Below are 26,555 nucleotides of genomic sequence, written 5' to 3' on the forward strand. Positions count from 1 at the left end.
CATGTACCATTTTCTCACGTTATTTTCTTCAATAGTACATATTTTTCGTCAATTTTAATGCTTCTTTAATGTTTTAAGTAAAAGAATTAAAACTTTGTTAAAATATATGCATTATTATGGAGTTTGATGATATATTATAAATATAGTTTCACTATCGTTTTGCATAAACAATACGCAATCTTCATGAATGATTTCAGTTCATCGTTCACCATCCGGTCTTCATATAATGAACTGATTTACACAATACCAATGTAAAGTTACGATTGATCGTTGATCGTAGCCGATCGTATGAACTTTACGATCAATGAACTCCGTTAGACAATTAGGCCCCAGATCAAATCATTCACTCTTCGTTTAAAAATAACGATCTAATCGTAATGAACTAACTATGCCCAACCGATGGCTTTCCATTGGCTTACACAATCCGAAATAGCCGTTTGACAAGTAAAAACGTACGATTTCAACTGTCAAATTCAATCGTTTGCGTTAGACAATTAGGCCCCTGATATTATACTCGGCAACATAATCGGTCAACTAAAAGTTGTCAGTGAGTGGGGGGTCTTAGTCTGTGCTGTCATCAAGTTGTCAATCAGATGTCAATTGTCATTGTCACTGTCACTTCTATTGATTTTCTTTTCTCGTTTCAAAAATATTTTAGAATTCTGGATAGAAGAATACCTAAATTATAATAAAGTTACAGAATACCGACAGAATAAAATGATACGTAGCAAATTGGTAATAAACACTACAATGAAATAGTGTAAAATCCATTTGCCTTAAACCTTGAATTTAAGCTGAGCTAATGTTTAATTGCAGGTTCAGGTTTCGAATGTAGCACGCAGTTTACAGGTTGCCGGATTTTCTAGTGATACCACGAGGGATGTAGATACTACATATATGGAGATTCCGTTGTACGACGTGGACAAACCACAAACATTAAAGAATAGAAAGGCTAGGTAAATAATATTAAATAATATAAAAATTATACTTGTATGAAGTGTAGCGATGGTTTAGTCGTCTTATTGCGGTCTGCGGCCTATGCTGATTACATTAAGTTTAATTATTTACAATCAAAATCATAATATGTTTGTATAACCCATACGCATTAACTTGACACCTGGCTACCACAACTTCCACACTACACTTCCATACAAACTCAGTACAAACATCATTCAAGCCAGGTGTTAAGTTAATCCGCACAAGCTGTATGCTTGTTGATCATCCTTTGAGCAACCCAGTGAGTGAGCACAGCCAGCACAATCTACATCGGAGAGCACCCTTCAGTCTTATCATTGCTCTCTGTCAGGCAGAATTGTAGTCAATTGCATATAAAATAAATACACCGCACAGGTGGGCACTGGTATGCACAAGGTTCTACAAGAATCAAAATGAATTTTTTGCTACTGTATATAAGTCAAATCCCAGATGTTCTGGTAAGCTGGTTGACGTTTGCAGTATGGCAGAAGGTTTTATTATGTCCTCCCTTAAGTAATTCATTTGCAGTACCCAGCACAGCACAATTTTTGAGTATGTTATATTAAGGGTTCCTGCTGGATATGTTGCTTGCTGTAAACCTTTAATGTCATAAAAACTACAATAGAGTTTTATTGTTTTACCCTTTAGTTCCTGTGGGAATATGGGACATATATATAGCCTATATTACTTCATAGAGGTGTATCTATAATGATGAAGAAATGTTTAAAATAAACTAACAGAAAATCAAATCTTACCTCTTTATAATCTTATCTATTTGATTAGGTCATTGAAGTGATGTAATAAGGATGAAATGAATAAAACAAAATTAAAAAAAAAACAATAAGGAATGTACATACCATGGAAAAAATTATAAAATATATACTGTTAGATAACATATTTAATCCATACTAATATTGTAAATGCAAAATTAAGTCTGTTGGTCTATTGAAATTTGGTATGGAGATAAATTAGATCTTGAAGCAGAATTTAGGCTTTAGGCTACTGAAAACAGAATTTCACGTTTTATGAGTCATGGGCATCTGCTAGTTTCCGTCCGTATATTTATGTCTGTCATAATTGCAGAAAGAAGATTGCCCATTTAACTAAAGAAGCTGGGGCCCCTGTGAACTATGCCCCTTTTATTGTGTAGACAAAACATTATATTTTCATTTAGCCAAGTTTTTTTTATGTCACACTAGGGGACTTTGTGGCTTCATACTCCCTTAGACCTTTATCTGGTCATTCTATGTAATAAATTCTTAGTTAATGTATACCAACTATAATTTATCTACCTGCCTGCTATTTTAACATCAAGCAGCTTTTGATTTGTGATAAGTGACCTTTTGCTGTTGTACAAAAACAAATATGACTTTATGGGGGGTAATGGGAGAGGCCCACTTTGTTTGAAAGGATAAAATTATTTCATGTGGACAAAGTCGCAGATAGGTATTATACATCCTTATACAAAAAATGTATAATATGAATAACGATACATAAAATAACAATGAATATAAATGTTCAGTAGTTAAGCTTTCGAAAAGACAAGAAGGAGTACAATGGATATTAGAACACAATGGAAAAGAAAAAGATGTACCTACATGACGGTGAAAATTTACAGGGTGTCCCTTAAAATCAAGCAAAAGGGGCTTAGTATCTAAAATCATTAATTTGATTAGTTTTGAAATAAGATGTAGCCTGATGTACCCTATGCATTAGAACATAATTGCTAATTATTTATTTGTTATTTTCCTATGAATGAGAAACCTTGTTTTCTTTTGAAGTAAAAATTAAGAAAGTTGCATGGAAAATTATAAAATTTTGGTTCACTGTGATCATTGTGCGTTAGTTTATTACAGTATTATCTATGGCTATGCAGTATTATCTATGGCTATGCTGTTTTGCATACATTTTATAAGTTTTTAAATGGCTGCCTAAAATAATATAAATGGTATGTATCTTTAGAACTGTAAGGGAATAGAGTTTGGTTGGGATAGAAGTAATGCACAGGTTGGGAACAGGTAGAGGGGTAGAGTAGAAGTATCACAGATTCAAGAATAGGTTATCTATTTTTATTAAGAAAAACAACATTTGCCAGGTCTTTTAGTAATATTATGTAATTGGTAATATACACCATAATATAAATAAATAAAAAAATAAAATGATGTGACGTCATTTTATTTTCTATTTATTTATATTATGGTAATTTAAAAGATAACGCAAGATAAAAAAGGGGTTTCAACTGCCATGATGACTGTATATAAAAACTCATCAGAGGATCTTATCAACAGGATGTGAGCTGTGTTCAATTTCTCATTTTTATCAGCACAAGCATTATTTAATTACTAACAATAATTGCTTACAAGCACGAATAAAATATGAATTTTATTTTTACGGTACCATCAACAGGAAAAAGGCCATCACTTTGTTGTTTGTTAGTCTAAATATCAAAACCCTGTTTTCTTTCTATCAAGTTCAAATTAATCTATATTTATAATAAATCTGTAGAGGTAAATTCTGTACATTAAATATATTTCCAAAATAACTATCAGAGGGTGATTAGTGATCGATACTATAGCCAAAAAAGCAACCAATAAAATTTTTGTCTGTCTGTGTCTGTCATCAATAGGAGCAGAGCAGTGAAGAGAAATGGTGGGAAAACTGGAGAAGTTACTCCATTTTTTAAGCTTCCGTCGCGTGTGCAGCCTTAATGGCTAGGGTAGGGGTAGTAGGAGGGTAGGGTAGGGTAGGGTATGGGTAGTTGAAAGTTTACATCGACTTTCACGCGGACGAAGTCGCGGGCGTCCGCCAGTATCAAAAATAAATTTATCAACTAGCTGACGGCTACTACTAACTTACCATACCATACACCTACCCTACCTCACGGGTTGGTATGTTAGGTAATGTAGGGGTAGTGTAGGGGTTAGGTCGGTACCCAATCCCTACACTACCCGTAACACGGTAGTCGGTAGGTATATAATCGGTGCGACCACGGTCATTGCTCATTTTACTATTGCATTTCTCGATTTCTATCTGAAATATTTTCTTGTTGCCGTCTTTTTAGACCACTTTTACGTAGTCGGGTTATAGTTTTTACACATTATTATAATAAAATTTTATAATGATCCGCGCAACAACTTGATTTTTTCCTTCAAAAGAGACTTCTCCAGACAATAAACAACAAGAAAAGAATTAGCAAAATCAATCATTCGAACGTGATGAGAAATATTAGTTTTATATCTCTACTAGGTACGCCCGCGACTTTGTCCGCGTAGAATTCAGTTTTTCACAAATCCCGCGGGAACCATGGATTTTTTCGGAAGTAGCCTAAATGTTCCAGTTCCAGTCCAGAGTGAAATCTATTTCCATTCGAAATTTGAGCCAAATCGCTTCAGTAGCCGCAGCGCAAAGGATGAACAAACACACTACACTTACACACTTTCACACTTATCCACCAACTTTCTCCTTTAAAAAATAATTGTGACTATTATTATAAAAAGGTAATGGAAGGGTATCTCTAAATATCGTGAACCGATTTTGAAAATTCTATAGATATTTATTTTATTTGTGAGTGATGGAGTATTGGCCTAACCCCTCTCATTCTGAGAGGTGACTTGTACTCAACAGTGAGCCGAATATGGGTTGTTTATTGAACATGAGACTGTGTTAGCCAGATATACCTCATTTTATGAAGGCTGAAAGTTTGTTAGGCCTGCCCTATGGTCAAGCAGTTCAGCAGGTTTCAAGGGACAGACGCTGAATAAACAAGTTAATACAAAATACTTACAAGTTTGTACGGAACACTCAGTTAACGAGTACGGCTCGCACTTGGCTAGTTTTAATTCTTGTTAAAAACTAAAAAAAAGAATCGTATTTTTGATAAGTTTTTTACTTCACACATTGTACAGATCTATGAAGACCTATGAAGTCACAAAAAATAACTTTTTGTATTTTTTATATAATTATTCATTATTTAAGTAATTTCATATACTAGGTATAATATTATATAAACAACATTACCGAGTAGGTATATTATTATACTCCTTGTTAGTTGTGCAATACTGCAATAAAATATCTCTTTACCATTTCAGATTACAGTATCAATCCCGCAAAAGAGGAATGTTGGAGAATGACTTATTACTGAGTACCTTTGCCAAGAAATACCTAGACGGTTTTACAGATGAGCAAACTATGATGTATGATCGACTCATCAACTCTCCTAGTAACGACTGGGATATATTCTATTGGGCAGTAGAAAAGAAGCCAACACCGAAAGAGTTTGATAATGAAATTATGGATATGCTGAAGAAACATGCTAAAAATGAAGACCGAGTTATACTCTCCCAACCTCCGCTAAACTAATGGATTGATGATAAAAAATAATGTAACTAAATTAGTATTATTAGAAATTTAATAGAAATTCTACTAAATGTTGTAGTAGTTGAAAATAGAGGTAAATATATTTATTTAGTAAATTAATAATCACTTTATTTTTGTCTGGGATGGGTTATTCTTATTTTCAACGTTAAATGTAAAAATATTAGACTGCTTTATTGGTCCTGAATAGGACTAAATACAAAGTTTATGGTCAAAAATATTTTATGCCTAGAACCTGGGCCGAAGGACTATAAAACTAACAGTTATCATATTTAAATTATAAATTACAATTCTCAAGGTTTTATACTTGTTACAATTATAATTTATAAAGGTTATGAAGTTGCTAATAGATGGCAGTAATAAAGTAGAATGCGTTTTACTCAATATAGTTCTGTACAGGTGCACAAGTAAAGAGAAGATTGAACAAAGGTGTTTTAAGTGATTAATTCGATTTTCTCGGTGGACTCGGTCAAAAGTCAGGTTGTCTTCGCCATACTAAATCATGACATGACTTGACTAAGACTGGTTGACTGCTAAGGACAGACCATGGACTATATTTGACCACTCTCGCCCTAATTGGGCATATTTGATAAAAAATATTACTTGATGACTGGCTAAATGTTTTGCGAAGCCATATTGGCAGTGGCGGATTTACCAGTAGACTGAGTAGGCTGGAACTTAAGGCGGCACATTTTGGCACACAAACATTTTGTCTAATATAAATAAAGAAAACAATCTCTAAATATGGGTAGGTACATGGAAAAACTGAGTCTTGAAAATTTAACTAATATTCTAGTACTATACGTATTGTACATCACATCACACTTCACACTATCACATCACACTATTATATAAATGCGAAAGTTTGTGTGCAAGCTCAGACCAATTATAGAAGGACCTGTATCGTACTCATAGTCCCGAACAAAATTGTCTGTCGTTTTCGTGTGTCAGAAATTGTGTGTCGTCAGAAAACGACAGACAATTTTCAGCTTAGATTTGGTATATATCTTATACTAAAATAGAAGTTTTTGCCCGTTTTTAACACAATTCAATTACACAAAAAGGTATTTTTCCGGAGCTCTTTAACCGACGAACACGATTACAACTATTTAACATTGATACTATAGAGACAGTTTTTATAATCGCATTAGATCGTTGATTGTAACGTCTAGCGAGGCAGGTCCTATACAAATAATTGGTCTGAGTGTGCAAGTCATATGTATGTTTATTCCTCCTTTGTACAGCGGCTACTAAAGCAGTTTGGCTGAAATTTGGAATGGGAATAGATTTTACTCTGGATTAACACATAGGCATTTTCATCCCGAAAAATTTGTGAAAAACTGAATTCTACGCGGACGAAATCGCGGGCGTCTGCTAGTATATAATAAAATACTGTTCTAACCTGAATTCTCTCATCTGTCTAATGCATATGAAAAAAGAGTAGCGAATTTCAGAGGCCAGAGGCAAAAATTTAACAATCCGCCACTGCATATTGAATGAAAAATTATAGTATCAAGCATAGGTTTCAATCGATTAATAATATCCTTATTAACCAAAATAAAAATCCGTCATTAGTCGAATTCAAAGTTATAAGCACTTACAAGTACAATATGTCTCTGAAAGTTTAGCTACCATCTAACCACAAATAAGTGCTTCTGGTACTCACGCCATATTGATTTGATGATGACGCAACATTCGATCAAATTTCACCAAAATAACGGTTGTAAGTATTTAGAAATTTCTGTCACTCTGGAATTACCATCGGATGGGAAAACCAATAGGTATAATGTAGATACCTTTGTAACGAACGTAAATTCTAAATATATTGGTATTACTGTAGGTAAAGTTGAAATATGAACGCATTAACATATTCATTATTATGTGTACTAACATGGATTGTCGGTGACCTAATAAAGACATTTCGCTCGACCCCTGCCATCGCCTTCAGGAGCTACGCAGTCGAGCTTGCGGCGCTTCGGTAACCAATTGTGCGCACATTGTCCCCTTGAATAAATAACTTGTGCGTAATCATTATTTTGATGAGTTTCGCCGCGTTATCCAGCGATGTCTTACGGTTTGTGTTGATTGTGAATGCGTCAAAAGGTTATCGGATCTTATCGTTTGCTCTTTAAATATTAGCGCCTTGGATCAACTGTAGTCAGTTCTCTGAGAGCAACGAATGAATATACAAAGCGATATAGTGTAAATACTCGTAGTTGCGTGCACAAAATATTGTTTGACTGAAAGTTTCACTAGTGTTGCAATACTATACTATTGATTGTGATTTTTTTAGTGATTGATACAAATTAGTGATTATTTCAAGATGCCTATTCGTCGTAGCAAGGTACGAGCTTCACACTTGATTGATTATTAAATCATAAAATACTAATATGAACATATAATTAATTGATGAAATGGTACTGATTTTATTAAATTTTAAGCATAAAAAAAAATTATGAAATCATTATATACGCATATAAATGTTTTTTACGAACGGAATGAATTCCGCGCGTACGTAACGCATGTGAGCCTTTGCGATATTAAACATTTCGAATGAAGAAAAACGTAAAGTCTACAGTAGTCTCACGGAATTACAAATCTAAATAACGCATTAGAAAAACTAGAATAAAAAAGAAGAAAACATAAAATATGAAACCCAATGTAACCCAGAGTTGTAAAGCTTTCCCAGTTATGTCAGGCAGATAGGTCCCGGCAAGTAAGTCGAACCAAAATGACGGTCATCTGCGGAGGTAAATATTATAAAGAAAAGTGTTGCATGCTCCTTGGTTGCCCAGAAAATAAAAAAAAATCTTAAAGCTATTAGTTTTTAAATAACAGTGGCGTGCTATATTATAATGAGATAAATTTAATACAACAAAAGGCTCATGTATGTGTACTACTTGTACATGTTGGTAAGTGTTGAGAATTGGGTGATTTAGATTTAACACCTGATTATTCACTGTGGATGGACTCAATATGTTTACTTTCTTTTACAATTATGTAGCTTCCTATGTTTTATTTAAAGTATCAGTTATATTATTTTCTTTCAAAAAATAATCATAAATATTGAACACTATTGTTATTGCTCTCTTTAAAGTTGAGTTGTGATCGTTTGATTTTCTTAAATTTAGAATTACTTGAATAACATTTATAGTATAAATAGTGTAAGTGAAAGAGTTGAAAATTTCGTACGCGATCGTTAAGCGTCAAAATCCAAAAACAAGGCACTGTGAAAGGTTCAAGGTATAGGCCGCGACCTATCATCATCATCATCATTAACAACCCATATTCGGCTCACTATTGAGCACGAGTCTCCTCTTAGAAAGACACACAACTGAAAAGAGAAAAAAAAACGCGACACCTACACAAATAGTAAAAAATAGGATGCCTCTTTACTCGTAGTTAATTCTCATAATGGCCTGAATTACATAACAAGCTGAAGTAAGGATTAACGTAAATCTTCATATACATACAATATCTATTTTATGAGGACCAAATAAAAAAGATTATCGTATCTATGTGATTCAAGCGTGTGGTGTTTCTTTGCTACATAGACAAGCTGCTATTTCGAATAATTTGAAAAGTATTTTCAAAGTTTTACAGTTTTAACTTTAATTGTTTACAGCTGATACACTGCACGTTATTATGCAATTCGGTGTAGGTACCATTTAAATAATAAGTCACCACATCGTTTGTCATCGCACCTTTTTTCGTAAGTAATTGTGATCATCATAAATATTTATTTCAATGAAATGATCTTGATTACGTCATTTACATTTACATTAGGTGATAGTGATTTCGTTGTTTTACGACCATCTAACATACCTAATCATTTCAACAAAATTACGTAAATAACAGTTTTTCATTCAATAATCTTGCTACTTGCTTCAACCATTTTTATATTGCTGATAGTTTACGTAAAATGAAGATACTTATGTTATTTCGTTGAAAATACGATGTTAGATGATTGCATAAACGAAAATTATAATGAAAAACGTACTGACTCATTATCATTTGAATATACCGAGATACATAATAACCCAGCTGGTCTGATAACTAATGCTATTTTTACTACTAGATACCTACTACCTAGTTCTATTGATCATTGTTATCAGTGTGAACATATTACATACATACACATAATACCTATATATGCGAAGGTAGAAATAATAAAAAATACCTATATAATAACATAATTCCCGTAGCCGTAGTGATAATGGGAACGTTGGAAGGAGAAGAAATTAATGATCACTAAATTATTATTATATATATTAGAGATACGTGATAGCCCAGTGGATTTGACCTCTGCCTCCGAATTCAGAGGTGGGTTCGAATCCGTTCCGGGACATGCACCTCTATCTTTTCACGTGTCTCAAAAGGTGAAGGAAAACATCGTGAGGAAACCTGCATACCAGAGAATTTTCTTAGTTCTCTGCGTGTGTGAAGCTGAAGTCTGTCAATCCGCATTGGGCCAGTTGTAGTTTCATTCTCTATTTAATCCCATTGCACTTTACATTGGTGGTAGAGCTTTTTGTGTTAAATGCTTTTATTTAACGTCCAATATGTGTGTATGTATGTTTGTTCAGGTGAAATCTTACAACTCAATTTTGAAGCAGATATCTTGTTAAATTTGGATGACAATTGCATGGTTAACTTTATGACGTCAATCTAAATCGAACATGGCGGCATGTCTTAGATGGCGGACTAGTTGGTTTTAATGCACTTCTACAATATGGGTATCAAATGAAAGGGCTTGCTCAATGTTCAGAATTATTCGAAATATAATCCGTTTTAAATAGTTTAAATTGAAGAACCAGATTATTCTAACAATAATGTGTTGATGAGATGAATAGACTGATAAACGTAAAAATCAATCTTTTATAAGAATGCGCTAAAATGAAACTGAAATGAACTTTTTATCTATCTACTTATAAAGTCATACAGAATTTATATATTACTAGAGGACGCCCGCGACTTTGTCCACGTGAAACTCGATGTAAACTTTCAATTACCCCTACCTTACCCCTACCCTACCCCTACCCTACCCTACCCTACCCTTTGAAAGATATGATGGGTATTCTTCCACCACATTTTAGGGATAGATATAGCTAATTTTTGTCAGCCCAGAGTTGAGAAGTTTCACCTCCGTGTCTCGGAGAGCACGTTAAATTAACACCTCCGTATCTCGAAGAGCACGTTAAGTTAACACCTCCGTGTCTCGAAGAGCACGTTAAGTTACACCTCCGTGTCTCGGAGAGTACGTTAAGCCATCGGTCTCGGTCATTATTTTCATGGTCATTGACATCATGATAGTGGTCGTTCCGGCCTGAGAATTTTAACTGAAAAACTCAGTCGATATCTCATTTAATTGATGATAGCTGATTTTATCAGTTGCTTAGAATATCTACTAATAATCTAGACTAATATTATAAAGAGGAAAACTTTGTTTGTATGTTTGTAATGAATAGGCTCAAAAACTACTGGACCGATTTTAAAAATTCACCATTCGAAAGCTACATTATCTACAAGTAACATAGGCTAAATTTTATTTAGGAAAAAAATAGGTTTCGTAGGATATTTGGGTTTTTTGGACACAAGGTGTAAAAAATCAACTAGAAAAGTAACTTATTTTGCGTACGCTGCCTAAACTTAATTTTAAGTTGTAGATAGTTGAGAAGCTTAATTGTAGATCTTATAAATATCTACAAAAAAGTCCGCGACACACTATACCTATCTATGTCGAGTGAGGCACAACAATAATTTTTTTATTTATGATTTTTTTGGTCTATATTTAAACGCATCTTTATCAAAATAAACTATTTCATCACTGAGTACAGTGGGGTATAGGTGGGGGTAGGGGTAGGGTAGGAATAGGGTAGGGTTAGGGTAGGGGTAGTTGAAAGTTTACATTGAGTTTCACGCGGACGAAGTCGCGGGCGTCCGCTAGTAATTGTGTGTTTGGCTTTGAAACTACTGACCTAATGTAAAATTCTTTCACTGTTGGGAAGCTACACTATCCCAGAGTGCTATATGCTATATCTTATCCCCGTATTCCTACGGGAACGGGAACCATGTGGGTAAAACCGCGCACCGTCTTCTAGTATTTAAAATATTTATTGTTTTAGTATATACCTACCTACCTATAAGGTTACCTACCTACCTGTAAGTTGAATGTTAAAAAGCATTTAAATTTTTAATTTGCGAAATTTGACTGTAAAATTAAGGAAATCCATTTATTCAGTCAACATTCATTATTATTATATGTAAAACATTTTATTACACTGAATTTTATTAACCACTAGCATACCTACGCCCCGCGTCTTCACTCGCGTACTTTCCGTTCCCGTGTGAAATAAGCGATAAAATAAAGCCTATGACAGTAACAAACAAGGTGGCTGGCTAATTATTGGTTATTTGGCTAAAGAATTATCAAAATCGGTTCAGTAAATACAGAGTTTACCCGATACAACCACACAAACTTGACCCCTTTATAATATTTGTAAGTATGTTTGTGTGTTGTAGAACACGAGCTTTGTAATAATACTAGGTATATTACAAAACACATCATCTACTTAGGCCGGCTGTATACACTCGTTTTCCGTATACGTTTTCCGAATGCGTTATTCGATTAGGAATTCCGTGAGACAAACGCAGACTTTACGTTTTTCTTCATTCGGAATGTACCTACCTGTAGAATGCAATCATAGACTAATGAGTAAACAAAGAGTCTATGGATGCAGTACATACCAAAGACAAAATACGTAGCTATGTTGACATCTGTCAGATAGTTGAATACCCCACACTACGCACAGTACAAAGGTATAAAAGGCGAACGCCAAGCAGAGCCGAGTTTAGTCTGAGTGAACAAGCGGGTGAAACACTACACTACCTATATTATCAGTACAGATAGTAAGATCATTGTGAACGCACGATGATTTACTAGCAACTCGAGGACGCCCGCGATTTCGTCCGCGTGGATATCGATGTGAATTTTCAACCCCTGTTTCATTCCCAACTATTTAAATTTTCTATATAATAAATTAATCATTTGAAAAAAATAGAACTCAAACCAGGAAGAATTATATTAGGAAAATTTCAACCCCTTTTTAACCTTTTAGGGGTAGAATTTTGAAAATCTGGAATTACATTATTTTTATTATTTTTTAGGGTTCTGAACGTACGTAGGTACAGAAAGGAAATCCGTTTAATATCACTCGCACGTCAGTCTCTTTTCTCCCAATCTACTGGACCTAAGTTGAACCTTGGTACACATATCATTTTCTGTGACCTAACCGAACAAACATACAAACTTTCGCGTAAATAATATTAGTAGGCGCGGTTTTTATTGGAAATTTCCGAACATGCGCGCCGGTACAAACAAAATGTATGGAAGCGCTGCATTCCGCATGACGTCATTAGGTTTTTTTTAACGAATGGTCTTTTCGAACGCAAGGGCTCGCATTCGTTACGTATTTACGATTTGTTCCGTTATGTAAAATATCGCACGTGTGTAACAATTAAAGTATTTTATATTGATTACGTGAATTCGGTTGTACGAACACAAAAAAACGCATGCGTAAAACGTATACGGACAGCGAGTGTATGCGGCCGGCCATACACGTCCAACTTAAGTGCTTTAAGTTATGACTTACTTTACCTACGTATTTAAAATGGTTAAAGGCAATCCAAACAATCCAATCTTAGTAATCCAAATTACATCAAAATCAATCCAGTAGTAGGTAGGTACCAACACATATAACCAACAATACATTTTCAAAAGTAGGTACACCGTACACATATTGTTTGTGATATAAGCAAAGTAGATATATATATATATATCACTAGCGGACGCCCGCGACTTCGTCCGCGTAAATTTCGATGTCAACTTTACTACTACCCCTACCCTACCCTACCCTACCCCTACTCTACCCTACCACTACCCCAACCCTACCCCTACTCTACCCTACCACTACCCCAACCCTACCCTACCCAACCCCTACATCTACCCTACCCCTACCCTACCCCTACCCCCACCCGTACCCCTATCTCACGCCTATCCTACCCCTACCCTACCACTTCCCTATCCTACCCGTACCTCTACCCTACCTCTACCCCTACCCTACCACTTCCCTATCCTACCCGTACCTCTACCCTACCACTACCCTAAACCCGGCCCTAAACCTACCCTACCCCTACGCTTCCCTACCCGTACCCTACCCTACCCTGCAACTTCTCTATCTTACTCCTACCCTTAGCAAAATCGGTCCAGTCCTTCGAGAGTGGTGGTATGACCAAGAGAAATAGATAAATAAAGAGGTAAAGTTCGTGTGGTTGTAGGAAAATATCCTAATAATTATCTCCAGTAATCTCTGGATCTACTGGACAGATTTGGAAAATTGTTTTACCAATAGAAAGCTACGTTATTTGCGAGTGTCATAGGCTATGTTTGATCCCCATATTCACACGGGAACAGGAACTACGTAAATGAAAGCGCCGGGCGTCATATAGCGGAATTTCTGCGTCTTTTAGAAATTTTGTATTATCTCCGAAACTATTTAAGTAATTAACAAACTGTAAAGGGCAAATCTTATCTCCATAATATCCTTGTGATTATTAAATAATTTATTTTAATAAGGATTAAAGTTTAGTTGTATAAATAATGACGTAAACCTAAGTATATGAAATTAATAATTTTTAAAACACAAAAGGTACTATATCTGCTAATATATAGAAGAAAGATATATGGTGTCGCGGACTTTTTTGTAGAACTTTTAAAGATACATAAAGCCTCCATACATTAATTTCAATTTTACACAATAGTTAAGGCAGCGCATGCGAATAAGTCTGTTTAAGAGGATTTTCAGTCCGACCTGTATGACAAAAACTGTGATAACTCGGCTAATATATATGATACCAATATAAAATATAGCCTATAGCACTCCCCGATAATGTAGCATTCTACTGGTGAAAGAATTTTTGAAATCGGACCAGTAGTTCCGAAGATTACCCCATTTAAAAAATGTGACAAACTTACAAACTTTACCTCTTTATAATATTAGTATAGATATAGATATCATCATATCATCAGATCATAGATAGGTAATAGCGGCAGTCCAAAGGAACAATTAAAAAATTAAATTGTTTTTCACATCAAAAGAAGGTATGGCCACTTGGATGTTAAATACAATTTAATGTAGTTCAGAGGGTCAGCTATATTTAGAGTGAAAAATAGAACTATAAAAGCGAAACTTCTTTTAAACTACGCACGTAGGTATACGTACCTACAGTTATACGTAGCTACAGTTGTTTGAATTACTGAATAGGTAAGTATCTAAAAATAAATTAAATTGTAGGTCTTAGTAAAATGGATATACGAGAATCAACACAAGATGCAGACAATACGGTGCTGCAGTTCCCTGCTGCGGTACAAGGAGGTGGAGGAGAGTGCACAAGTGGAGCCCGAGACGATATCAATTCCTCAGACCACACCGATCCCACAAATAGCACCTGAATTTTCTTTTAAGGTATTATTTTAATTGATAAAGGCGATTTCATCAGACGTTAAGTGACAATACACTCGATTATTATAAGTAGGTATGGTTTGTTCAATTCAGACCCTTTCATCATCATTATCATCATATTAGCCGATGGACGTCCACTGCAGGACATAGGCTTTTAGTAGGAACTTCCAAACATCACGATCCTGAGCCGCCTGCATTCAGCTAATCCTTGCGACTCGCTTGATGTCGTCAGTCCACCTGGTGTGGGGTCGACCAACACTGCACTTTGTAGTGCGGATTCGCCATTTTAGCACCTTGGAACCCCAACGTCCATGTGCCCCACCCATTGCCGCTTCAGGTTCGCGACTCGTTGAGCTAACTATGGGCCTCATAAGAAGGCTCAGAGTCACACAGCGGGCGATGGAAAGAGCTATGCTCGGAGTATCTCTGTCACCGACATCGCTCAGATCCTTTAGGCCCTCTTTTTGGCAATGCGTTAGATGACAAATAGGTAGCATGGCGGTAAAGGTAAACTACTAACAGATCAGACTCAGAAACTTGACTATTTTGATTTGATTATTGATGATTGCAATTGGCTTAGGTATGCTCGCTGTTGGTTCATATAAGTTGACACTTAGTACACATATTGCATATCAATGTTTGGATGGGTAAATGGGTACGCGCCATTTCTATTGCCTTAATAAATGTCTATGATCCCGACAAGACAGCTGAATTTAAGTTTTTAGAGTAGGTAAGTATAGTCTCAACAGAAAAGCTTTGTTGCGGAAAAAAATGGAACTAATTTCAAGGCTCTATTTTCCCCTCTAAGACTATCCATCTAACTAGTACCTACTTGTGGCGCCCCCAAGCCCGGTTTAATTTTTCTGGTCAGGCTACTACTAAACTCCTAAAATGTTCGAGTTTCCCACACCGCCCCAGCGCAGAGCAGCGAGAACATCGCAGCCCGCGCGAGGCACATTAACTGACTTTCTATGGGTAAGGTTCTATTTTCCCACTAAGACTGTTAAAGAGTACCTACCTACTTGTTGTAACCCCAACCCCGGTTTTATTTTTCTGGTCTCTACTACTACTAAACTCGTCGTTTAAATTTCCCACAACGCCCCAGCAGCGACAACATCGCAGCCAACGCGGGGCACATTGACTGACCTTCTATTAGTTACGTAGAAGGTCAGTAGTAGTAGTCATAAGCCGAAAGGGTTGGAAGAAACGATCAGGAGGAGAAAGTTCCTCCACGCCTTCCCTAGCAAGTAGGCATACGCATAGCCGCGAGGGCCTAATCTACCTTTTAAAAAGCTTGATTATTTATTAGAATCGTGAAAACATCGTTTGAAAATTCGGGAATCACAGACGGACACATCAATTGATTTATCTGATAGACGAATAAGTATAACTAATAATATTATTTTTTATATTTTGCAGTACAGTGATCTCCAAGTAAGATTAGCAGCACCGTATCAGTTACAGCCGAAGCCAGACGCAAGCGCTTTAGGTTTTGGGAAATATTTCACCGACCACATGATGAAAGTACACTATCACAAAGAGCTGGGCGGCTGGCAGAAACCCGAAATTGTACCTTTCGAGTACCTCACCATACACCCGGCAGCAAAAGCTCTACACTATGCTATACAGGTATGTAAAATTCACTGGACATTAAAACAATGATCATTAAGATTATACAGGATGTCGTAATTAATGGATAAAACGTAAATGGTAGATACACCCCCTAAATTATCTTAAACTAATTTGAATAGATTTGAAAAAGTCTCTAAGGGTGACCAAGTTATATTTATTTTCGGATTTCTAAATGTTTTCCATCTTGAATTAGTTATTTCAACGCTGTAGCTGCTGTAATTAGCGTACCACCATTTTAAAAACTTGTACACTTATTGAGGTTTGAAAATTATACTATATACTATGAATACTATATAATATGAATACTATATAATATGAATACTATATACTATGAATACTATATAATATGAATACTATATACTATAGATTTTTAATTTGTTCACTTCTTGTAAATATCTTAAAATATACCTACCTACCTAAATGCGAAAGGTTTTCTTCATCACGAAATTTGGTAAACTGCTTTACGTACAAGAATTAAATTTCGCAGGGAGGTAGTTTATAGTTAGTAGGTGTCCACTAAGAACGGATTATGCGATAAGACCGGATTAAGGAGGTCTACGGGCGGACGAAGTCGCGGGCGTCCGCTAGTTTGTATATGAAAGGAAAATTATGCATATTAGTGCACGTGATCAAAACAATCTTGTAGGTAGTAACTATGTTCTACCTTAGATAAACTTTCATCTTGAATGATTTAATCACAGTAATTAATGTGTGGTGTCTACCACAACATGTCAATATTGCTTTACAAATATTAATTAATAAACAATTATAATGTTACATTGCTTAGTGATAGATAGGTACATTTCTTGTCATTAAGGTGTACCATTGTTACTAACCCTGGCAGTAGACCGCGACATTTTTCGTTTTTGTGTCTAAACGAAACGAAATTCAGCATACTAGAAACCCATTGTAACATTATTATTTAGAAGAATATAGGCCTCCTCTATATTATTCTAAATAATTCTACTATATTATACTAATAGTTTGAAGAGCCGATGGACGTTGGGGTCCCAAGGTGCTGGAATGGCAACCCTGCACTATAAAGCGCAGTGTTGGTCGACCCCCCCCCCAAGGTGGATTGACGACATCAAGCGAGTCGCAGGATGCGGATCAGTTCTTGATGTTTGGAGGTGCCTACACAGGGCTCATGTCCTGAAGCAGACATCCATCAGCTGATATGATGATGATGATGATGATGATATTATTCTAAGTTATGATATCAAAATCCATTTAATAAAAAAACCGTTGCTCTCAGCAACCTTATATTGGAGATGAGAATTTAATAATGTTTCTGCATTGCTGACGCTCTTTTAGTTCTATCAACACGCATGTCCAACCTTAAATATAAAACAGATACATTACCCTTACAATGTCATACCTACTCGTAGGTATGTAAAAGTTGTACGTGTTCATCTTTGACTTCTTATAATAAAAGGACGCATAATTGTAGAAAATTTCACTTAAAAACTGGCCATTTTTGCTTTGACAGTTTTAGAATTATTGGTAAAGAAAATTATACCTAAAGGCCTTTAAATAAAGTCCAATATCCAACAAAAACCAAATTCAGAGCAAATTAAACCTTAAGCAATGAATTTAAGGTTGAATTTGTAAATGCGACTACTTGAATTGAGCGCCAAGAAATTGTGTTAGGCACTTATTGAGTGGGGACGTTTTTTGGTCGCTGATTGTGCATCCACTTTTTAATAGGAGATCGATTGTTTTTATAATAATATCGTCTTAACGTATAACAAAATTTGCAGTTGTTCGAAGGTATGAAGGCATATCGAGGTATTGACGACAAATTACGGTTGTTTCGACCAGACTTAAATATGGAAAGAATGAATTTAGCGGCACAGAGGTCCGGCCTGCCCATGTTCGACGGAGAGGAACTAATCGGTTGTATAACTCGGCTCATACAAATAGACCAGGAATGGGTGCCGCACTCGGAAACATCGACGTTGTATGTGCGACCTACGTTAATAGGAACTGAGGTGAGTACTTCTAATAGCAATATCTAGTAATATTTAAATAATTATATATGCCTCTTCGTCTACGGAATCCTATGAAACACACTAATACTTAAATTATAGACTATAAGTATGTAATTAAGTTTTACTGAGCACAGGCATTTCATAGTGAAAAAATCGAAATGTTATTATTATGATCGAAATGTTGATATCATCTATCGGTTCCAATTATTGAATCTAGAACACAAATTATTAAATTATTTTATCAAAACTGATATGTATTGTAGATAGATAGGTACCTATACTTACAAATATTATACAAAATGTTTACATAGTAAATAAGCTTTCTCATTTCCTTGTAGATTAAGTCAAGTAATTAATTAAATTGCGTTACATGTATGTCATGAATTAATTACGCGTTAATACTGTACATAGATAAACATTGACGATTCAAAAATATTTATTACATCAGATGCGTAATAACATAATAATGAAACAAATATTTATTTGGTATTCAAGGATATTTATTATTTAACTAACAGATTTAATCTATTTCGTAGGAAAGTCATAGTTAAGCCCTATAATACTTTTGGGGATTTCTATTAAAAATTAGGTTTTTACATCAAAAAACGTGACTGTTACGTAAAAGTCGAAGATTAGAAATAATAACACGATTAGATATTGACCCCCGCAACAAAATTATAGTTGTCTATGTAAGTACAATTATAAACAAAAGTGTTAGATGAGTACTCTGTGATTGAAATCGGGAGTGGGAAATGAAATGTATGAGGTACCTACATGACTGGCTACTTAAATACCTATTGCTAAATGATGATAAACTAAAAAAGAAAAAACTTGGCTGTGTTTGTTGTGAGCTCTTCTCAGACCAAGGCGCGTTTAGAACCCTCGTAACTTTAACTTTTCTACTTTAATAGTAGAAAACAATTACAGTATTACAAATTGTTCTTAAATTCATCTGCATCTTGGAAGTTCCTTAATAAAAATATAATCAATTAATTATTATTATTAGTATAAGTACCAAACATCTATTTGGCGCAGGTACTTATGAAAATACTTGGAAACACAAGCATCATTAGTTTTGATTTTGGGTTTTTATTCTACATACTACTAGTAGCTATAATATTATGATTTAGATAAGTAATAAATAATAGGTATGTTCTAATATTTGTGACAATTTTGACAAACGACCTTGTTATCGTTTGTTTAACATTAGATATTATTGTACAAAATGCTTGAATACATTCTTAAGAATTAATTTGCTTATCAAACTTATCTGTAAGTTTATTAGGTTTAATATTTGTTCATGAATTTAGATATGAAGACAACGCCCATTAAGGATGACAAAAACAAATTTTGGCACACTAAACACACACCTAGTTTACTAAAGTTACGTAAATGTTATCTAGTAATGATTTTACAAATACATTTGTATAATTTATATGTAGGTACCTACAACGTGATGAAAATTACTCATAAGTCAATGATGTTAGAAGAAAAAATGGTAGATGCGCGAACCCATATGTCACGTAAAACTACGCTAATTAGCAATCCTGAGCTAAGTCGCCGTCTGTCATCGCCACCAACGCCGCTGAAATAATTTTAGTGTGCCAGTTGTAAACATCGTACGTGGTTTATGTAACCTATCTACCTCTTTTTTTTCTAACATAATTGTAATAAGTAATATTGATTAGGCACCTACTGTACAATTAAGTAGTGTAGTGTACGTAAACTTTTACAAAACAGTACCTACCAACTCAAATTGTAATTACTTACAAACTTTGGTACATACTATAATGTAGCTGATGTAAGCCTTAATACATTTATTTATTTTAATTCTTTTACGCATTAAAATTGTTATTTACATTTCTATGTAGGTAGGCGTTTGTATATTAGTGAAATAAAATTAATCATTTTTTAAAGGAAGTTTTAACAGTCCTCTCCTGTTAAAACTTCCACATATAATTATGTTTATAATACTTAATGGTAAAGTATAATCCTTACCGTATCCTCATCGCGATACTTGATGTCCGCCAAAATTTGACGAAACATTTCGCTAGTGTGAGCTAGCACACCAGAAGCGCCATCTAGTTTTATTACGGTATATAACACAAATGTTTGTTGTAGCCAACGTTTGGTGTGATGGAGCCCGACTCAGCGCTGCTTTTCGTGATCATGAGCCCGGTGAGCGCGTACTACAAGACACGCAGCGACGGCGCCGTGTCCATATACGCCGACCCGAGCGTGGTGCGCGCCTTCCCCGGCGGGGTCGGGAACAGGAAAGTCGGCTCCAACTACGGCCCAACTATAGGTGATTATGGAACCCTTTATATCACCCCATGAATTAGCTAAATCAGTCACTTTTAAAAACTAAAGGTCGTATACACTGTGACTGACAACATTTGTGAGTAAAGACACTGAAATGGTTTGACCTCAGATTATTCACCGAGATATTAGCGTATAATACTCCATTTCTTTTAATATGGCTCGCTACGTTAATTATACTGCAAAAATTAGTCGTCCTTTCAAGAATTGATTATGCATTTAAGTTAAATGATATACTGAGCCAGGATTAGGATCTGATGTAAAGAATGATGAACATGAACTTTAGCAACAAAACTACACAATCATATTTGCGAATGCAGTCCCATTTGAGACATTACCAAGTAAAATAAAAAAAAAATCTTTTGACCACCTTTAAACATTTGACTGCTAAAGGACAGAAGTCTTAAAAAGCTGCATTGCATAAAGCTGAATAAATTTGTTATACCTACTCGTATCTCTTTGTGAATAAAAGAAAGATAAACAAGTATTAATATTGACGTTAATGACTCAACGTATCCTTGGAACTGATAGATAACGTGTTTTTGCAGAAGTCACCGCTCGGGCAGCAAAGTTAGGCCACCAACAAGTATTATGGTTATTTGGACCAGACAAAGAGCTCACTGAAGTAGGAGCCATGAATATATTTGTAGTTTACATTAATGAGCATGGAGGTAAGCTTTTTGTATATTGATCTGTATTAGTAATATAGCATTAAGTAAAAACCGTGTGCTTGCAAGAAACTGGTAGCCGCAACCGCAGACAAAGTAGACAAGACAGATGAAAAATCGTGTAAAAAAAGTTTGCGTTCTCCTACAGCAGATAGGTTTTAGGCAGGTACAAGAATGGCACCTGCTAGGTTAGGGCGACTGTAACTGTAGTTACGCTCTTTAAGTCACAATTTATGGATTCGCCAGAAAATCTTATTTAAATTAATGTTCATTGTCTAGTGCAGCACAAATTATAGAGATATATTTAGCTTAAACTACTGGAGTGATTTTACAAAGTCGGACATTACGGGACTCGTATCTACCCAGCAAACTGACGCACTGAGGAAAACTTTTGTCGGAGTAAACTGACTAAAACCCATAATAATCGCTTCTTATTTGTTAAATGTTCGCGTGACGCAGCACGTGTTTTCACTGATTGCGTTATTATTTTAACTTACCTAATAACTGTTTTCACGAGGCTACCTAATGTAAACACAACTTTGAAGTTTTTTATTATATTGAGGAGAAGTTGTATGCATTCAACTATAGTCAACTGATCACGTGGATAACATTACGACTATGGCATTGGTCATGTAAAGATGTACCGTCCATGTTCGCAATCTGATGTAGTTCATGTTAATTATTTCGTACGAGAAGCGGCGTGTGCACGTCGATATCCATCCATGAGGCGATGTTCGCATCGTCCAGTTATCGCGTCGATAACGCCGACCCCGTGACCTGTAAATTCTCGGTTCATATCTTGAAGGCAATAAATGTGCTTGTTTGCATCACTCCGTGCTTGTTGACGAGGATTTTGAACGGCAAGTTTTTTGCAGATAAACAACTGAGCACCCCGCCCTTAAATGGACTTATTTTGCCCGGAGTCACGCGGCGGTCCATCCTAGAGCTCGCCAGCCAGTGGGAGGACATCACTGTCAAAGAGGAGGTCATCACAATGGATCGACTGATAGATCTCAACAATCAGGGACGAGTAAGTTGATTAAGTTACGTTTAGTATTATTTTTATTGTCAGTTTGAAGATATAACCTTTATTTCTGCTGCTAATTACTATTATAAATGTTTCGACTTGATTGTTGCCGGATAAATATCCCCGCCGGTATCGAGATGTTTGTCTACTTCAAAGAACTTCCACTTAACAATTGTTGCAAGTAATATAATTTAATCCAGTTTTACACACTTATCTAAATGAGTTTATTTGCCTTAGAAAATTTCGTATCACAGCTGACAGCGTCCTGTATAACTATGTATTCCTTAAATACCTACTATTGAGATTTTGTGTGTATGTGGATATTTCGGAGCATATTTTATTGATATATTAACAACTCTTTGTGTGCTGCAGCTATTTTGTGATATTATTAAAAGCTAATTTAAATATTTTCGTGATCATCGTACGCTGCCAGAATTTCAATTGCTAATAAACAACATTACACACTGTAAGTTTTATCAAGTGTAATTGTCATTGGATCTCCCATAATAAGGAACCATTAGTGCATCTAGCAATAGTACGTCCCACGCCAATAGAGCACGCCATCTTCATTAAGTTTCAATAAAATTATTGCAGTTATTGGAGATGTTCGGCGCCGGCACCGCCGTAGTGGTGACACCTATAAGCAACGTTGGCTACGTCGGTGAAAACATCCACATCCCAACCATGAAGCAGTCGCAGCCATTGTTCCAGCGGCTCAAGGACACCCTTCTAGCCATTCAGTACGGACACATAGACCATCCGTTCAGTAGAATCATCTCGTAGTGATGTGAGTGACTCTTCATATGCAGCTTCCATATTTAAGAATAAAGTGACTTATAACTAACGAGAAAAACAGTGAATAACGGACTCCAGAAACTCTTACCAGGAGCTTTAAATTCTGAACAAAAAAAGAAGCAGTAATAGCGTAACATTTTGTGATACCCAGTGACGTGCAAAGGGTTATTTATAAGGGTTAGCACTAGATAGGAAGACTATGCAATTTATGAAAATCTTTGTTTGATATGACTTGATTTTCATTTGTTACGTCACAGGTGCCGCAATGGCGACATGTTGCGGAAATAGATCATAGTATCAAATTGTATACATTAGATAAGATGAATTAAGGCTGGACCTTTAAAATTACTTAATGGCCGAACAGACGTCCTTCATTTTCTGATGAACATAAGAAAAGGTGATGTTGTATGATTGCTCCCAGGAATTTGTAAATTTTAATAAGCAATCATCACCAAGCCGATACTAAATTAAAATTAGCATTGTAAAACGTTTTAAAATAGTTGTCTGACGAGATCAATTACTTTTTTTTACAGCTTAAAGACCTAATTTTCATTAAGCTTGGTCCTAACAAAGTGGTCCTTCGAGCCGTATTAATGAAATAGTTGTAAAATTATGAAATCTGTTAACACATAAATTCCATTTGTGCCTTTTGTGCCCATTTTAGAACAGCATAGCGTCGCTACCAAGTATTTCTCAGTTAAAACGGCAGCAACTTGAAATCTATCCTAAACAGGCAATTCGATTTAGTACTTAAATTACTAGAGATCAAGGACTCACAGTGTTTCAATTATTTGATCGGCTAAGGAATAATCTAAGAACTATAATGATTATTACAGATCAAAGTTTTTGAGGATATAATATTAATTATTTGTAAATAACAAAAAATCTAATCTAATAATTTCAAGGAGAGATTGTTTGATTAAAATTTTTCCATGTTACCTTGGTGTAAAGTAACCCTTGCTGTCCCAGATAAATAAAATACTTTAGATAAATATGCGTGCAAAAATTATACAAAACGCATGATGTGGTTGTTTTATCATGCCCCCTATCATATTGTAAATAAAATAGGTATTTGTTATTTAAACTTTGTTATCAATGTGTTTATAAAATGGCTTTTTACGCAGCCCAATTGTTTTAAGTGTTATATTACTTCAGTAATAATGTTATATTTGACTGTGATTTTTTCACTTAAAATATGGATGGATATTTGTATAACGTTAATTTTATTGTAGCTATTTAGCAGTGCTACACTCAATACAGAAATTGGATAAAATCATGGTAAATATATATTTTTTTCAATCAGGAGGAAGGAATCTTTGCTTGAGAACAATGACGTAGAAGCCATTTTATGAGCAGATAGATGTATTGTATAAGTGTGTGTTAAGTCATTATTAATGTAAGTTTATTATAATTCATGATATAGGGTCAGAGGAGAGTAATTCCATGCCATTATAATAAATAGAAACCAGAAACTATAAAAGAAACAATTTCATGTAGGTATCACTGGGCTTATGTACCTGGTTATGTGAATTCAGCTAAGATATACAAAAATTACAAGTATTTGAACGGAATACATACATAATGTCTCTTATAGCTCGTAAACATGTTAGATAATGGTATGGAATTTCCACTCTCACTGCACCGTATTTGAATAAATATAAATAAATATGTCATTTGCGTCAAATAACATATTTATTCATATAAATAACAAATATCGTAATCAGTCATGTCAAGGACGAATTACCGTAGAGGTAATCCGTCCTTTGCGATGACTTGGAAATCCCATTTGGCCTATTTTCTATTTTGGTCTTCATTATCAACCCATCAAAATAAAAAAAACAAATCAATTGACAAAATGTCATCCACATACTATGATACAAATTAGAAATGTCATCCGGTGCTTACTGGTGGATATAATATAATATGTAGATGACACTTTGTCAATAATTTGTTGTCTACTTCAATAGGTTGATAATAAAGACCAAAATAGTAAAATAGTCCAGCTGGTTGTTTTTTTTTTCAGAACAAATGTTTATAATATAAATGGCTCGTTGGTTAACAAGTCACGTATATTATATGCACATTAACTGAATACAATAATTAAATAGTATTTTTATTAAAACATGTTAAAAATTAAGACCACAAAAAAAAAAGAAAATATATTGTGATGGAATTGTTATTCTATTAGTTTGTTTATATTTTTCTTTATGCATTATATATATATAATCTAACTATACTTATATATATTATTGACAAAACATGGATCAATCCAATAATGAAGACGACAGTTACTCATTTGGTATAAGTACGAGTAAATGGATATAACATTACATATAAAAACAATGCTACAAATTAAAAAGAAAAATGGTGTTTCTGTTAAATAATAAAATATTAATTTGTTTGTAATTCAGTATTTATATATGATGTACTATGTTCGAATAAATATGCGAGAAATGTGTGAATTAATTATATTATTCAATAATATATGGGTATCAATAAAGTATCAGTTCTGTTGAATTGGTTAAGTGTTGAAAACAACAATTTAGTTGAAAAAATATCTCTTTCATTCTGTATTCATCATATTATAAAATTAATAGTTATTTTATATTAAATTATTGCTAAAAATAAACTGTTAAACAACTCTTTAATACTTTTAAATAAACTAGAAATATAATTTCGATGCAAGCTCGACTTTTATTCTAAGCCAATAAATTGTAATTTATTGATAGTCCTAAAAATATATTTTTATGGACAATTGTAAGAAGATTGACGCTAAAAGGTCAGGGATGTTTGGTTCCCATCTACAAATTGTCACGGAATCACCATTTGTACCTAATAACCAGGAAATAAAATTCTTAACGTCAACATAGTTCAATAGGTTTTATACACAACAATATGTACTTCTTTACTAATATTATAAATATATGTCTGTTCTTTTCATCTTTTAGCCGTGCTAAACCGCTGGACCGATTGTGATGAATTTTGTTATAGTGATAATTTATTATGATAAATGGGACCAGATAATGGGGATGACTAGGTTTGAATATATTGATTTTTATGATACATTCGGGTAAATAAGGTCAATGTTAACTAATTTATACATAAAAAGCAGCGATTGTCTGGATATTTGCAAAATAAATGAGATAATAAAATTTCAAAATCTATTAAAAATATTTTATCGTAATTAGATGAAAATTCATACAGTTTTAGCTTCCTTACATTAAATGTGACATTTTTCAATAATTAACTATAA

General features: G+C 34.6%; 2 protein-coding genes across 3 annotated transcripts; both read left to right on the forward strand.

The window, feature by feature from the left end:
* Nucleotides 1-576: 576 nt before the first annotated feature.
* Nucleotides 577-14,865, forward strand: LOC112053516 (succinate dehydrogenase assembly factor 2-A, mitochondrial). 2 transcript variants are annotated; one of them, XR_008250888.1, is made up of 4 exons: nt 577-735; nt 817-956; nt 5,064-5,425; nt 14,703-14,865. XR_008250888.1 is itself a non-coding variant. In XM_024092952.2 (3 exons), exons 1-3 carry the CDS (start codon nt 718-720, stop codon nt 5,332-5,334), a joined length of 429 nt encoding a protein of 142 aa, XP_023948720.2. In that variant the 5' UTR covers nt 577-717; the 3' UTR covers nt 5,335-5,454. The 2 variants fall into 2 exon arrangements, 1 of the variants encoding a protein (XP_023948720.2); XM_024092952.2 differs by lacking the exon at nt 14,703-14,865 and having other exon boundaries at nt 5,064-5,454.
* LOC112053515 (branched-chain-amino-acid aminotransferase, cytosolic) lies at nt 6,690-25,987 on the forward strand. Its single transcript, XM_024092950.2, has 8 exons — nt 6,690-7,693; nt 14,703-14,873; nt 16,290-16,499; nt 18,263-18,493; nt 20,615-20,798; nt 21,361-21,483; nt 22,356-22,510; nt 23,102-25,987. Exons 1-8 carry the CDS (start codon nt 7,673-7,675, stop codon nt 23,288-23,290), a joined length of 1,284 nt encoding a protein of 427 aa, XP_023948718.2. The 5' UTR covers nt 6,690-7,672; the 3' UTR covers nt 23,291-25,987.
* The last annotated feature ends 568 nt before the right edge of the window (nt 25,988-26,555 follow it).

Source organism: Bicyclus anynana, chromosome 6 (genome assembly GCF_947172395.1).
Source record: "Bicyclus anynana chromosome 6, ilBicAnyn1.1, whole genome shotgun sequence".
Classification (NCBI taxonomy): Eukaryota; Metazoa; Arthropoda; class Insecta; order Lepidoptera; family Nymphalidae; genus Bicyclus; species Bicyclus anynana.